The sequence below is a fragment of the Ranitomeya imitator genome, chromosome 1 (genome assembly GCF_032444005.1).
Source record: "Ranitomeya imitator isolate aRanImi1 chromosome 1, aRanImi1.pri, whole genome shotgun sequence".
NCBI classification, from domain to species: Eukaryota; Metazoa; Chordata; class Amphibia; order Anura; family Dendrobatidae; genus Ranitomeya; species Ranitomeya imitator.
Window position 1 is genome coordinate 483395439 of NC_091282.1, and position 15276 is coordinate 483410714.

The following is a 15276-nucleotide window of genomic DNA, read 5'->3' on the forward strand; positions in this document are numbered from 1 at the left end:
TTCTCAGGTCCTAAAAGCGCTGATTTTGAACAACGAAGCCTGCCGGTTACCCGTGCTGAGTCCAGGGGCCGCCGGAGAGGTAAATATATCAATATTTTTTATTTTAATTCTTTATTTTACACATCTCTATGTATCCGATACCACAAAAGTATCGGATCTCGGTATCGGAATTCCGATACTTGCGGTATCGGAATGCTCAACACTAATAGCCACCAAACCTTCCAGAGGCCCTTGAAGCATACAAAGCCACCAGGTAGTACTGGCCACAGACTAAGGCCAGCCATCTCCTTATATGAGCACTGAGGAAATCCTGATGTCACACCACAATGAGTGCAAGTCAAAACCAGATATTACATGTCAGACGAGACAGCATTTTATTAATACAAAAGTCCACAACACAGTGAGGGGCTATACATTAGTGATACAAGGTTTGTGAAGAGCAGAAACCACCAAGATTAAGACAAAGTCCAATGTTAAAGAACTCCTGTCATGGTCTATTGCTAGTTACTGGCATTTACCCATTAAGGTGATCATGTTTCTCAACAGACGCTTGGATTTTACTCTTTAATGGAATCTCCCACATCAGCTTCTTGCTCCTTGTGTTGGCTACTAACCAGTTGGGGATAAAAACCACCAACCAGCCAATTTAGTGTAGTGTTTATGTCGTAGGTCAGCACATCCATACTAGCCTTTATTCTTGCGAACTTGTCATTTGTTGCGATTAAAAGGTTTGCAGACATTTCTCTGAAGGAAGAGGCAGAGTGGAAGTTTTGGTAGACATCAGCAGCCATGGCACCAACACTATGAACCTTGGTCTGAATGTTCTGTGGAAGACCTTGTACGCTGGAGACCAGAGACAAACATGTAGTCTGCAGGTGCTGAGTGAGATTTTGGGCAATAGTCAGTATGTGGGATTCAATTTGCTGTAAATAGAAATTGACACGTTATATTTTAATATACAAGTGATGTCTTGTGATGTTAAATTCATAGCCATGAGTCTGACCAGACGTGTCTGACCATCTTAGAAATTGCATTTTTAAATTGCAGTTTTTTTAATTGCCATGAATTAGACTAGAATTCAACTGGAAGGTAAAAGAAAACCACTATAAAGTTTCAGTTTCTTTTAACACTCACCCCCATACTACTTTATTTTTTCCTATCTCCTGTAATCCCTCCACCAAGTAAGGAACTAATCATTTCTTCCTCAATACTCCCCAGCCACCTCACCTCCTCCACAGAACTATTCCTCCACATACAATCCTTTCTCTCCAGGCACACGGCCACATCATGACCTATCCAGCTTACACCTTCTAACGCTCAGTCTGCTGCTCCTCATTGCTGGCGACATATCCCCAAATCCTGGCCCTCATCACATCCCCACACTCATTTCTAATCCCCTGCCACGATCCTCTACACGTCCTCGCAACCACAGTAACCTCATACCCATTCATCCAGCCCCCACTCCCCCAATTTCCCTATCTGGAGCACTATGGAACGCACGCTCTGTCTGCAATAAACTGTCATTTATCCACAACCTCTTTATCAATAACAAACTCTCCTTCCTCGGCATCACTGAAACCTGGCTCACCCCCTCTGACTCAGCTTCTCAAGCCGCGCTTTCCTATGGTGGATTCCACCTCTCACACCAGCATGGCGGAGGAGTTGGTTTTCTCCTGTCAGATAACTGCTCCTTCACCCCAATCTCACTTCCGCCCTCTGTTACCCTCCCTTCGAGGTGCATTCCGTGCGCATCTACTCCCCCTCCAACTGGCTGTCATCTACCGTCCCCCAGGGCCAACCACCACACCACCTGGCTACTCCATTTCCTCACCGCTGACATCCCCACTATCATGGGCGACTTCAACATCCCCATTGACACTTCCCTCTCAGCTGCCACTAAACTTCTATCCCTCACTTCCTCCTTTGGCCTTGCTCAGTGGTCTTCTACAGCCACCCACAAAGATGGTCACACACTGGACCTCATCTTCACCCGCCTCTGCTCCCTATCTAACCTCTCGAACTCACCTCTTCCCGACCACAACCTACTCACATTCTCTTCCCTCCACTCCTTGTCTACAACCCCCACCCCAAACTCTCACACCCTCGCAGAAATCTCAAACACCTTGATCTTCACTCACTCTCGGAATCCCTCCTCCCTCTCACAGACATAAGCTCCCTACACAATGCGGATGATGCTGCCGCTCTATATAACACCACAATAGCTGCAGCATTGGAATCTCTTGCCCCTCTCACATACCAAAGCTCGCAAAAATCAACAGACAGCCCTGGCACACCAGCATGACCAAAGAACTGAGGCGAGCTTCCAGGGCTGCTGAGCGCAGATGGAAAAGATCCCACTCCAAAGAGCACTTCATTGATTTCAAACAGTCCCTCACTACTTTCAAAACCACACTCGCCACAGCAAAACAAACCTACTTCTCATCTCCTCCCTATCTCACAACCCCAAACAGTTATTCAACACCTTCAATTCTCTCCTCCGCCCCCAGTCATCTCAGCTGAAGACTTTGCCTCATTTTTCAAGCAGAAGATTGAGAACATCAGAGACAGTTTTAGTAAACAACCCCCAGAACCCTTGCTCCCAACTACCCGGCCCTCCACCTCCAAAACCAACTTCACCATTACAGAAGACGGACTCTCCACTCTACTCTCAAGATCGCATCTCACCACCTGTGCACTTGACCCACTCCCATCCCACACCTCACCAGTCTTCATCCCAACCCTAACCCATCACTAACTGGTGTTTTCCCCTCAAGCTTTAAACATGCCTCCATCACACCTATACTCAAAAAGCCCTCCCTTGACCCATCCTCTGTATCTAGCTATCGCCCTATATCACTTCTCCCCTTTGCCTCAAAACTACTGGAACAACATGTCCATCTTGAACTGTCCTCCTATCCATCTTCCTGCTCCTTCGACCGCTTTCAATCAGGTTTCCGGTAACACCACTCTACTGAAACTGCCCTAACTAAGGTCACCAATGACCTATTAACTGCCAAGAGCAAGCGACACTACTCTATCCTCCTCCTGGACCTGTCCTCTGCCTTTGACACAGTGGACCATTCCCTGCTTCTACAGACCCTCTCATCCCTTGGCATCACAGACTTGGACCTATCCTGGATCTCATCATACCTAACTGACCGGACATTCAGCATCTCCCACTTACACCACCTCCTCCCCTATCTGTCGGAGTCCCTCAAGGTTCAGTTCTAGGACCCCTGCTATTCTCCATTTACACCTTTGGCCTGGGACAGCTCATAGAATCTCACGGCTTTCAGTATCATCTCTATGCTGACGACACACAGATCTACATCTCTGGACCAGATATCACCTCCCTACTAACCAGAATCCCTCAATGTCTGTCTGCTATTTCATCCTTCTCCACTAGATTTCTAAAACTTAACATGGACAAAACAGAATTCATCATCTTTCCCCCATCTCACACGACCTCCCCAACGAACCTGTCCATTACAGTAAACAGCTGCCCACTCTCCCCAGTCCCACAAGCCCGCTGTCTTTGGGTAATCCTTGACACTGATCTCTCCTTCAAACCACATATCCAAACCCTTTCCACTTCCTGCCGTCTCCAACTCAAAAATATTTCATGGATCCGTACATTCCTAAACCAAGAATCTACAAAAACCCTAGTCCATGCCCTCATCATCTCCCGCCTCGACTACTGTAACCTCCTGCTCTGTGGCCTCCCCTCTAACACTCTCGCACCCCTCCAATCTATTCTAAACTCTGCTGCCAGACTAATCCACCTGTCCCACCGCTATTGCCCGGCCTCTCCCCACAGTCAATCCTTGCACTGGCTCCCCATCACCCGGAGACTCCAGTACAAAAGCCTAACCATGACATACAAAGCCATCCACAACCTGTCTCCTCCATACATCTGTGACCTCGTCTCCCGGTATTTTCCTGCACGCAACCTCCGATCCTCACAAGATCTCCTTCTCTACTCCCCTCTTATCTCCTCTTCCCACAATCACATACAAGATTTCTCTTGTGCATCCCCCCTACCATCGAAACCTTCAAAAGGAACCTGAAGACGCACCTCTTCCGACAAGCCTACAACCTGCAGTAACCACCGATCGACCAAACCGCTGCATGACCAGCTCTACCCTCACCCACTGTATCCTCACCCATCCCTTGTAGATTGTGAGCCCTCGCGGGCAGGGTCCTCTCCTCCTGTACCAGTTGTGACTTGTATTGTTCAAGATTATTGTACTTGTTTTATTATGTATACCCCTCCTCACATGTAAAGCGCCATGGAATAAATGGCGCTATAATAAAGTCTAGAATAAGTCTTGTTTTGGAGGAATGTCGTTACCTCTGCACCCTCAGTGTTCCCACCAGCACCTTCTACTGAGCCTCTTGTCCACTCCACCCACTTGTTGTATATGTTCTCCTGGGCATCATGGATCTTCAGACTTGCATCATACAGGTTTTTTCTTGCGTAAACGAGCTTAAAGAAAGGAATACATTTACTTGGGTTCATGGAAGACTGGATGAGGCAGGTGTCAATACAACTGTTATTAATCCCCCTGTAAGTTACTGCCAAGAGCAGTCATGTTTGACTGGTACTCCCACATGTCACTCAACATTGAGGCTATGTGCACACGTTCAGGTTTCTGCGTTTTCATGATCTCATTAAAAACGCATACATTATGCATCCTATTATTTAGAATGCATTCTGCATTTTTTGTGCACATGCTGCTTTTTTTCTTGCGAAAAAAAAAAAAAGTTCATTAATTGTGGATTTTCTGAGTTTTTCCTGCTATTCTATGCATTTGGGAATAACGCAAAAAAAAAAAAAACGCATGCGGATTTCTGGCAGAAATTTCCGGTTTTTGTCAGGAAAATTTCTGCAAGAAATCCTGACGTGTGCACATACCCAAAGGGAAGCCAATTCATGAGACTCATGGAGGTTATGACAAATGTAAGGTTACAAGTACATTTACTAACCAGGCTGACAGTGCTCTGGAGATGAACAATGGCCTTTTGACTCCTGCATTTTGCATCCTTGATCCTGGTCAAAGCCTGTTGATAAGAACGCTTGCGGACCTTAGTAGAGAGTGACCCCAGGCGCAAGTAGTAACCAGGCTCACCTTGGGACATCTCAAAGCCTTCAGTCTTAGTGGTTTCCTCACCTACAAGAGAAGGAAGTTCTGCCCATATAGTCAAAAGAAAAGGCAACAGAGGAGGTTCTTAAAAAAGAAGTACTCCAAGCAAGGTTTAGCCTTTTATTATATTGCAATACTATTATACAATGCTGTGTGCTTACAATTGCTCATTTTGCTTTCTACCCAGCTAAGTTTTCCATTAGGTCTATGACATCATGTGATCAAGAAACAAAGCATAGAGGAGCTGAAGCCTTCCATGTAGAAACAGAAGTCTCTTCCCTGTCTCTGAAAGTCCCTGGTGGGAGAAGGAGTGAAGCAGCTGGGTCAGGAGTTACAGGGAGGACTGTGCAGGGAAAGAGAAAGACTGGTGTTACTACAAAGAGAAAAGAGGAGAATTAGCTGGGTAGAAATACGGACGCTACTCACCTGGTAGCAGTGTTTTTTCAGGAGCCATGACAGCACAACGAGAGAGGGGATCCGCCCTTCAGGGACAGGAAACCTCAGACATAAAAGGGCGGCACCTCACTCACCCGCCAGTTGGTTTACAGAGTATGAAAGGACCTTCTAGGTTAGTAGCACATAAACAATATTAATATATGGTACAATTCACCCAGTGAATAAACTTAGGAATTTTCTAAAGGAAGTGTTGAACCCATAAACAAAGAGGGTAGGGAATATAAGGGTGCTGTCATGGCTCCTGAAAAAACACTGCTACCAGGTGAGTAGCGTACGTATTTATTCAGTCGCCATGACAGCACAACGAGAGACTTTCAGAGAAGTGAAAAGGTGACTAGGGAGGGATAATAGCTTCCAGCACCCTTCTCCCAAACGTGAGGTCGGAGGAGCCACCTAGATCTAATCTATAGTGTCTAAGAAAGGTGGATGGAGAAGACCATGTGGCCGCCTTACAGATGTCCTCAATCGATACTTCTGCTCTCTCAGCCCAGGATGTGGCTACCGCACGAGTGGAGTGAGCCTTTATACCTTCTGGAATCTCCACGCCACCTGCGGTATAAGCAAGAGATATCGCCTCCCTAATCCATCTGGCTAGGGTATTTTTTGATACTCTAAGTCCCTTCCTAACCCCCTGGTAGGATAAAAATAATGCGTGGTCTTTTTTCCAGGTGTCTGTTACTGAAATGTATTTAAGAAGGCACCTACGTACGTCCAAACAATGAAATCTCTGCTCCTTATTGTTAGAGGGATTAGGACAAAATGAAGGTAGGATCACCTCCTGGGATCTATGAAATTTTGAGGCAACCTTTGGAAGATAAAGAGGGTCAGGCCTCATCACCACTCTATCTTCCAAAAATTGCATATATGGACGTTGCCTGGATAATGCCTGAAGATCACTAACCCTTCTTGCCGATGTAAGAGCAACTAAGAGGGCTGTTTTGACCGACAGGATCTTGATCGGGACAGAGTCAATAGGCTCGAACGGAGCTTGTGTTAGAGCTGAGAGCACAAGATTTAGGTCCCATGGAACTATTCTCTGTTTAACAACCGGCCTGATCTGGTGACCGCTTTGAAAAACCTTGTTATCCAGTGATTACTGGCTATGTTGGAATTATATAGTGCCCCTAGAGCTGAAACCTGAACTCTAAGGGTGCTGGTGGCTAAGCCTAACTCTAGGCCCTTCTGTAAAAATTCTAGGATCTGAGCAATATCAGGTTTTTGATCGATTTGTGCTCCTGAACTTGATAGGAACTTCCTCCATACCCTAACATAAATGCTAGTCGTGGAGGCTTTCCTACTTTTAAGTAGAGTATTTACAAGATTCTGGGAGAATCCCTTTCCTTTCAGAAGTGACCTCTCAAGTTCCACGCTGTCAGGTGCAAGTTGGTTACTCGTGGATGGAAGACTGGACCCTGGGAAAGGAGGTCCGGTATTTCTGGGAGGATCCATGGTTGGGAAATGGACATGCTTCTCAACCATGGGAACCAAGACCTTCTGGGCCAGAATGGGGCTATTAAAACCACTCGGGCTCTGTCTTCGCGAATTTTCCTCAGAACTATAGGAATGAGATTCAGAGGAGGGAAAGCGTAGGCGAGATTGAAATTCCAGGGGATCAGAAGAGCGTCGACTGCGTACGGGTTGTCCCTTGGGTCTAGTGAACAGAATTGATGGAGTTTCTTGTTTCCTCGACTGGCAAACAGATCTCTCTCTGGACATCCCCACAACCGCACGATCTGATTGAAGACAGCCGGTTTTAGAGACCAGTCCCCTTGTCTGAGCTCGTTGCGGCTTAAGTAATCGGCCATGGTATTTAGATTTCCCTTTATATGAAGGGCCGTAAGGGAGAGCAGGTGATTTTCGGCCATCTGAAAGATATGATTTGTAACGTTCATTAATGACCTAGACCGTGTACCTCCTTGGTGGTTCACATAAGCAACGGTCACCTGGTTGTCAGAGAGTATCCTAACATGTCTACCCTGCAGAGGTATAAGGAACCTGTCTAAGGCGCGTTCCACCGCCATCAATTCCTTCAGATTGGAGGACGTGTCTCGCTCAGAATGGGACCACAGACCCTGAATGCAATTGCCCTCCCAGTGTGCTCCCCACCCCGTGGGGCTAGCATCCGTTGTTATTACCCGTGATATATGATATGTCCAAGGTACCCCTTTACGCAGATTAGGGATGTGTGTCCACCACCTTAGTGAACCCGTGGCCTCTACAGATAGGGAAAATTTTTTGTCAAGGTTAGCGCCCAGACGCCGAAAATTATGCAGAACATCCCATTGCAGAGCCCTGGAGTGAAACTGTGCCCACATCACCGCCGGAAAACAAGAAGTAAGTGAACCTAAGAGTGACATAGCACTTCTTAGGGAAACTACGGGATTACTAATTGCCCTGGAGGCCAGCCGGTGAATAGTATCAACTTTTGAGTCTGGCAGGCGACATTCCTGCTGAGCTGAATCCACAGTAAGACCCAAGAACTGCTGTGATGTTGAGGGCTGAAGACGCGACTTTTTGAGATTGATAATCCATCCTAAGTTGTGTAATGCTGCTATCACTTTCCCCAACTGTTCTTTACAGTGTACCTCTGAGCGCCCAACGATCAATAAATCATCCAGATAGGGAATTATTAGTATATTTTGCTCATGAAGGTGTGCCATAACCTCCACCATAATCTTAGTGAACACCCGAGGTGCAACTGCAACACCAAAGGGGAGTGCCCGATATTGAAAGTGCTCCACTGTGCCGGCAAGAGAAATCGCCACCCTGAGAAAGCGCTGATGAGTTGCATGTATCGGGACATGATAATAGGCGTCTTTCAGATCTAAGACAACCATGAAGCAATTGTGAAAAAGAAGCTTTATTGCCGACTTCACAGATTCCATTTTAAAGGATGGGACCAGCAGGAATACATTCAGGCCCTTCAGATTGATGATGGTACGATAAGAACCATCTGGCTTCTTTACCAGGAATAAAGGGGAGTAAAACCCCGTACCTTGTTCCTCCGTAGGTACTTTAACGAGAACCCCCTTTTTTTGGAGATCTCGAACCTCTGACTCCAACGCCAACTGTTCTGCGGGAGAAGAACGGATAGGAGTTAATTTGAATTTTTCCAGGGGGGGTATGGTGGAATTGGAACTTTAGCCCCTCTTTAATGATACTGAGTATCCATGGACTATTGGTGATTTTTACCCAGGCTGGGTAGAAGGCCAAAAGCCTACCGCCCACCTGGGCCGCCAGTCATTGATGCTTTTTAGAGTCTCTAGAAGAGTTAAACATGTAACCTCTACCTCTTCCCCTGTAAGAGTTGTATCTGGTCGATTCTCTATTTGAATCCCTGTCCGATCTTCGGCGATATGGCCCTCCTCTATTATAGTCCCGTCTATAGAAGGGTCTTGTTAGGAGAGGGAATCGCTTCTTACTGTCACCTGCTTTTTCTAGAAGCTCATCCAGCACTGGGCCAAACAAATGAACCCCCTCACAGGGGATGCCACATAGTTTTGATCTGGCCTGCAAGTCTCCTGGCCAGCATTTTATCCAAAGAGCCCTACGGGCCGCATTTGACAGTGCTGATGACCTTGCCGCTAGCCTAACAGAATCGGCTGACGCATCCGCAAGGAAGGCTGCTGCATCCTGAATCATAGATATAGATGATAGGATCTCGCTCCTAGGAACCTTATCCTTGAGCTGGTCTTCTAGATTACCCAGCCATACCATCAACGACCGGGCAGTGCAGGTGGCCGCAATTGCTGGTCTCAGGGAACCCGCTGATGTTTCCCAAGCTCCTTTAAGGAATACCTCAGCTTTCCTATCAAGCGGGTCTTTTAGGCTCCCCAGATCCTCAAACGGAAGAGACGTCTTTTTACATGCTTTAGCCACCGCCGCATCCAGTTTCGGGACCTTGTCCCAGGGGGAAGAAGCTTCTTCCTCAAAGGGATATCTTCTTTTGAACGCTGGTGGGAGAGACCCCTTCCTTTCGGGTTTTTTCCATTCTCTCGTAATCAGAGACTTAACTTTATCAACTACGGGAAATACTCTTCTGGATTTGCGATCTATGCCTTTAAACATTATATCCTGGATGGAACATTCCGCCTGGGTCTCCTCAATGCCCATAGTGCTATTGACAGCTTTGACTAAGCGGTTAACCCTGTCCAGTGATAGACAGGTTCGACTAGATTCCACGTCCTCTGATGATGATGACGGATGAGAATCCGAACTCACACCACCCGTGTCTGAATCCACATCCGAGGCTGGGGATAATATCTCCTTCCTCTTTTTTGAAACTGTCTTCTGAGACCTTATGGAATCTCTGACCTCCTGTCTAACCAGATCCCTAAGAGTAGACGTAAGGTCAGGGGTCTCGTCCTCAATTAATTGTTGAATGCAGATGCTGCACAATTTCTTTTTATGTCCATCCGGAAGAGGTTCCGTACAGATGGCACACTCTCTATGTTTGGATTTGGACACAGATTTCCTCCCCTAATAAGGAGAGAGGGAATACAAGGAGGGACAGCTATCAGAAATGTACTTTCACGAAGCTCACTTACCCATCCCTGCAGTGAATGGTACCGTGATCGGGGGGGGTCCTTCTTAGCCGGAGATTCCTTACGGCCAGAGGACTTAGTTGACTTCTGAGTTTCTTTGGCTCTACCAGCGCAACTACTGCCACTAGAACGCCGCTGGGAGCTGCTCAAAGGTTGTTCAGGTAACTGCTGCTGCTCACCGCCCAGCTGCGGTGTTCCTTCCAGAGACTCCATTCCAAGATGGTGGACAGGAACAATGTTGAGGCCTCAGTGCAGCGTTTAAATCTATCCCCCTGGGTACCACCCCCGGATGGGGGGTCAGCAGGGACATCCCTCGGTGCACCGCTAATTGGTACTGCCCCCGCTAGCGCCCGTAAAGCGCCAGACACCCTGAGGCCAAAATCCCCCCCTTGCGACGCCGGGCGCCGCCATTAGCCAGGATAAGACGCTACCGCGCATGCGCGGTCGCGTCATCGCCCCGCACCCGCGTCATCAGGACACGCCCCTTCCGGACGCGGCCGCGGCGCTGAGAGCAGACGCGCCGAACAAGGACGGCAGCGCTCACCTAGCCACCGCAGACCCCAGCAGCAGCGGCGGACCGACCCCAGGAGCTCCGGCAGATGCGCACCATTGGGCCTCACGTACCAGGTGAACAGCGGCACCACAGAAGTCAAGCCCCCCGCTTAGGGCTGCTTCCTCCTGCTGTCACCTACACAGACAGTCCCCCTGCCGTGTGGTGCTTCCATCCCCCTGATCAGGCCGAGGTAGGGGACCCCCGCTACCTGCATCGGCCTGTCAGGAGTGGGATAGCTTCTATCTTCAACCCTCTTCTCTGGGCCTGTCTGAAGAGGTTCCACTGTCAGGGACAGGAAACCAACTGGCGGGTGAGTGAGGTGCCGCCCTTTTATGTCTGAGGTTTCCTGTCCCTGAAGGGCGGATCCCCTCTCTCGTTGTGCTGTCATGGCGACTGAATAAAGTCAAGATGAGCAAATTACACAGTGCCATATAAAATATGATGACCAATATATGATGGATAAAACCTTGGATGGGAGAGCTTCTGTAGAGAAACCAGACAAGCTAGTATTTGGACTGCCTCAGCAAGTCAATATCCCTTGGACACACAAGTTGGCAGGCCTGGTAGGTTTTGGCTTACCCAGCTCCTCATGTGTTGGTGGCAGGTAGTGTTCCATTAGAGATTCAGACCTGGTTAGTGCAGAATCCACATGGTTGCTCAGGATCTTCACAACACGGCTTCCCAGGACAGTGTTAATGCTGCCATGTACAACAGCCCTAGTCATCTCCACACCATCCTGCACAGCTCCCTTTGTTTTATCCACTACTCCTGTGATACTATGGACTACAGCATCTCTGGCACCAACAACAGCTTCTGAGGCATTAGCCACAACCTAAGAAATACAAGATGGCACTTGTGTAATGTAACCTGAAGTGAAATGTAAGGGCCGCCATCATTTTAGCAGCTTACCTTCCCAGGAGGCTGATGCAGAATAGGCAACTTCTCCTCAATCTTGTCCAGCCCAACACAGGCCATATTGTTTGCCACAGAAACTGAGGGGAAGAAAGGGACATTGATGCAATAGTCATCTGTGTACAGAAGGCAGCAGAGACCCGAGTAACACTAGGACTGGTGATCTAGGAAGTAGGCAATTACCTAAAAGCCTGGGTGTCATGGCCAGAGTGAAGGTACAGTTAGGTTGGTCTTGGAGTGTTGGTTAAATGAAAGCCATCTATCTATATAATTGTCTAAGGGGTACTTCCGTCTGTCTGTCACGGAAATCCCACGTCACTGATCGGCCGGGACCAATCAGCGGCAGGTGCAGTCCAGCCGTGAATTCACCCCTCCCTACTTTTGTCCAGTCAGTGCCCCCTCCAGTCAGTGCTCACACAGGGTTAATGGCAGTGTTAATGGATCACCAAGTCATCTGGGTAATTTCACAATGCATCACTGGGAACGGAAGCTGGCGGCAGCATTACACGCATCGGGACAGCTTCACTGGACGCAAGAGGGTGAGAATATAACTTTTAACAGGGATATGGTGCCAACACTGCTATTGCTATATACTATGTGGCTGCTATATACATACTCTAGAATACCCGATGCGCTAGAATCGGGCCACCATCTAGTTTAGTAGTAACGGTTTATTTTCTCCACCATTGAGGGCATCAGTTTGCTTTTAGCTTGGGTTGCACTATACATCAGGCTGCAGAATGAGGGGAATGGAATTGTCAGCAGGTTTTTGATGTGCAATTTCAGGGCAGCATGAGGTAGTGGTAGACACAGATTTCAACAATGTGTCACAACAAGTATTTTATCAGCAGGACATCACTGCAGACATAGCTGCCTGGATGTTTTATGGTCCAACCTCACCCCCAGCACAGATTAGTAGCTTACTGGCAATATACACTGATCATAACTGCTGCACCCAAAAAGTTAGGGTTCATACCCCCATCTGAAAAAAAAAAAAAAATATCTAATATTGTTCCTGAGAAGTGAGACTAGTACAGTGTTTTGTTACCTAGCACCCGAATGCTATTTTAACATGAGCTTTTCCATACAGTAATTCTAAATTAAAATGGTTTTCCGAGGAAGTATTCTGCAATAGTAGATATAAATGTGAGTGAGGTCCATGTAGTCAGTGCTTTCCATGTGTAGCTTACTGTACATGTATTATATGTATGTGAAAATGGCTTGGGATCCCCTGAAGTTGTATTAACCAGCTGGAGGCAGATGTCTATAGCCTGGGGAGAGGTTTAATACCCATGGAGCTTCCCAGTCTATTAATATCAGCTCACAGCTGTATGCGTGGCCTTTACTGGCTATTAAGATGGGGGGGGGGGGCCTCAGATGAAGCGCAACATGAGAACCTTCAACTAGCAGAGACTAGGCATACAGCTGTGGGCTGATAATAGCCTAAGAAGGGGGCATAGATATTGGCCAGCTCCCACACTAAAAGCATCACCTCCAAGAAGCTCCAGAAATGGCACATCCATAAGATGCACCAATTCTGGTGATAAGCCTCACTCTTCCCACTTGCCCTGGTACGTTGCCAAGAGGGGTGATTAGTATTGGGGTGGATATTAGTCACCACACTTGCCAAGCCTTTGCTTTATTAAATAACTGTACAGCAAGCTACACAAGCACTAAAAATATTGGTCAGAAGGCACCCCATCATATTTCTTGAAAAAGTGTTGCCGATATGACTTTTAACCACAGCCACACCCTTTCCATTCTTTAAAAAAAAAAAAAAAATTTTTGCATGGACGTGTAAAATGAATCCAATTTTTGCTTTTTACAACAAGTACGGGTAACAGACGTCTGAATGAGGCCTAACAGTTCTGTAACCATCTGTCCTTCCCTGATCTCTGCCGATTTAGGACAGATCACACTAAAGTTCAATGTACAGGAAATCAGCCTCGAGAACTAGACAAGAAGCTAATCAGCAGAGATTTAGCCCAATACAGTAAAATCCCCACAAATACAGACGAGAGTGTTCCACACAAGATGATAAACCTACTTTGAGGCTCTAGTTTCTGCAGGATCGGCATGGCCCCGGTGATGGCCACAGACGTGATGCTCCTCACACTCTTCTCTGCAGCGTCACATACAGACTTCAGGTAGGGATGGTGGTCTTTAGTGGTCACGTAGGCAGAGGACACCAGGTCATAGGTGGAGCTCACCAGTGGGAGGTTTATCAGCCTTATCACCACATTCTAAGGAAGAGACAAACATGGAAGAGTTGGACAAAAATAATAATGTACCAATTATAATACTGAGGTCTAGTTCTCACAGTAAGACCTCCATAAAGAGTATACAAGGACCACCAGCTACATACAGAGGTAGTGGACGGCTCACTTACCCCTATAGAGCCCCATTACAGATCCAACACTGAGCTACAGATCAGTCATGGGCAGAATCCGCACTGAGGACACAGGAAAGTGCTGAGAACTGGACCAGGCCCAGCCTGAAGCCACAGCAGATCCTGGGACCATGCACCCTCATATGGGAGAGCACCACCCCTGGGTGCCAGTATCCTGCATGAGTGGGCATCTCCCACAGGACAAGGGGGCACACGGGTCATGTACACAGTGGGGGCTCATGGTGATACCATAGTGGTGACCCTACAGCACAACCCTGGAATTAGACATCTAACTGCAGGACTAATAGTGATGGGATCAGAAAATACAGAGATCTCACTAGGAAGTCAGGGGTCTCCCTCCATGACCAGTAACACCCACATGGCAGCAGGGGAGGGTGCATTCCCACCACACAGGTAGCAGCAGGGGAGGATTGCATCTCCCTCCACACCTATATACACCGTAATGACAGCGGCTCCCCAGCATCACTGCACATCACTATCCCCCACTACATAACACAAGGAGTTGTTACCTGTTGCTGCTGCACCGTCTCAGCCATGTTGCCAAGTGAAACCCTACAAAAACCAAAGCACAGTCACCACCAAAGGGAAGACACCGCCCCCTGCTGCCAAATGTGCGCTCTGCACGGAGGAGAAATGGAGGACTGTCTGCTGCTCGGGCGCCTCCGCTCCTATAGGCGGTAACCACGCCCACCTGTCTCCGGGGAGGCTCCTGCTCTCGGCTGACTGGTGACGTCACGCAGTGTGCTCTCCTCCTGACTGGTCGCGCCGTGCAGCGGTCACACGCGGTATTGCAGCTGTGTGGTGAGAGCGGTGAGCAGGGCCGTGTATGGGCTGAGGTCACGTGTACATATGGCGGTTATTGCTCCGCACAGTGGCTGCCGGTGTAATCTCTCCCTTCTCCCCACACAGGGTCCATGGCTGTCGGCCGCACTGGGGTGGTCGCTCCTTTCTCTCCTGACACACACAGGAGTGCGCACTGTGCCGAGCTCCTGGCTTCTCTAGGAGAAAGCAGATGTGCCTGAGGCGTCTTATGTGCCGGAGCCCAGAGGCATCTGCAGGCCCAAAGCAGATGTGCGCAGTCCTTAAAGGGGATGTCTGGGAGGATTTTATCCCCTTGTGATGGATGTAAGCGGTAACAGGCCGTCAGTTGCTGTAGAGCCGTCCATCGCGCCCCGTCACAGAGCAGCTCGGAAGATCCCTGTGACTGCAGCAGCTGAGTCTCCAGCAGTCGCTGACCGATCCGGTGCCGGACAGAAC

The 15276-nt window shown here is 48.2% G+C and overlaps 1 protein-coding gene across 1 annotated transcript; it reads right to left on the reverse strand.

Annotated features, from left to right (window-relative positions):
- Positions 1-350: 350 nt before the first annotated feature.
- Positions 351-14695, reverse strand: LOC138676372 (perilipin-2-like). Its single transcript, XM_069765582.1, has 7 exons — positions 14529-14695; positions 13657-13852; positions 11607-11689; positions 11277-11529; positions 4987-5171; positions 4352-4486; positions 351-923 (listed from the first exon to the last, which is right to left on the reverse strand). The coding sequence occupies exons 1-7, from the start codon at positions 14553-14555 to the stop codon at positions 558-560; spliced, it is 1245 nt and encodes a 414-aa protein (XP_069621683.1). The 5' UTR covers positions 14556-14695; the 3' UTR covers positions 351-557.
- Between the last annotated feature and the right edge of the window lie 581 nt (positions 14696-15276).

Coding starts and splice junctions, on each gene's coding strand:
- LOC138676372 (XM_069765582.1), bottom strand. CDS start 14,555: ATGGCTGAGACGGTGCAGCAGCAACAG. Junction 11,530..11,606: donor TGCATCAGCCTCCTGGGAAG/GTAAGCTGCTAA, acceptor TGTATTTCTTAG/GTTGTGGCTAATGCCTCAGA. Junction 4,487..4,986: donor TCCAGAGCACTGTCAGCCTG/GTTAGTAAATGT, acceptor CCTTTCTTTAAG/CTCGTTTACGCAAGAAAAAA.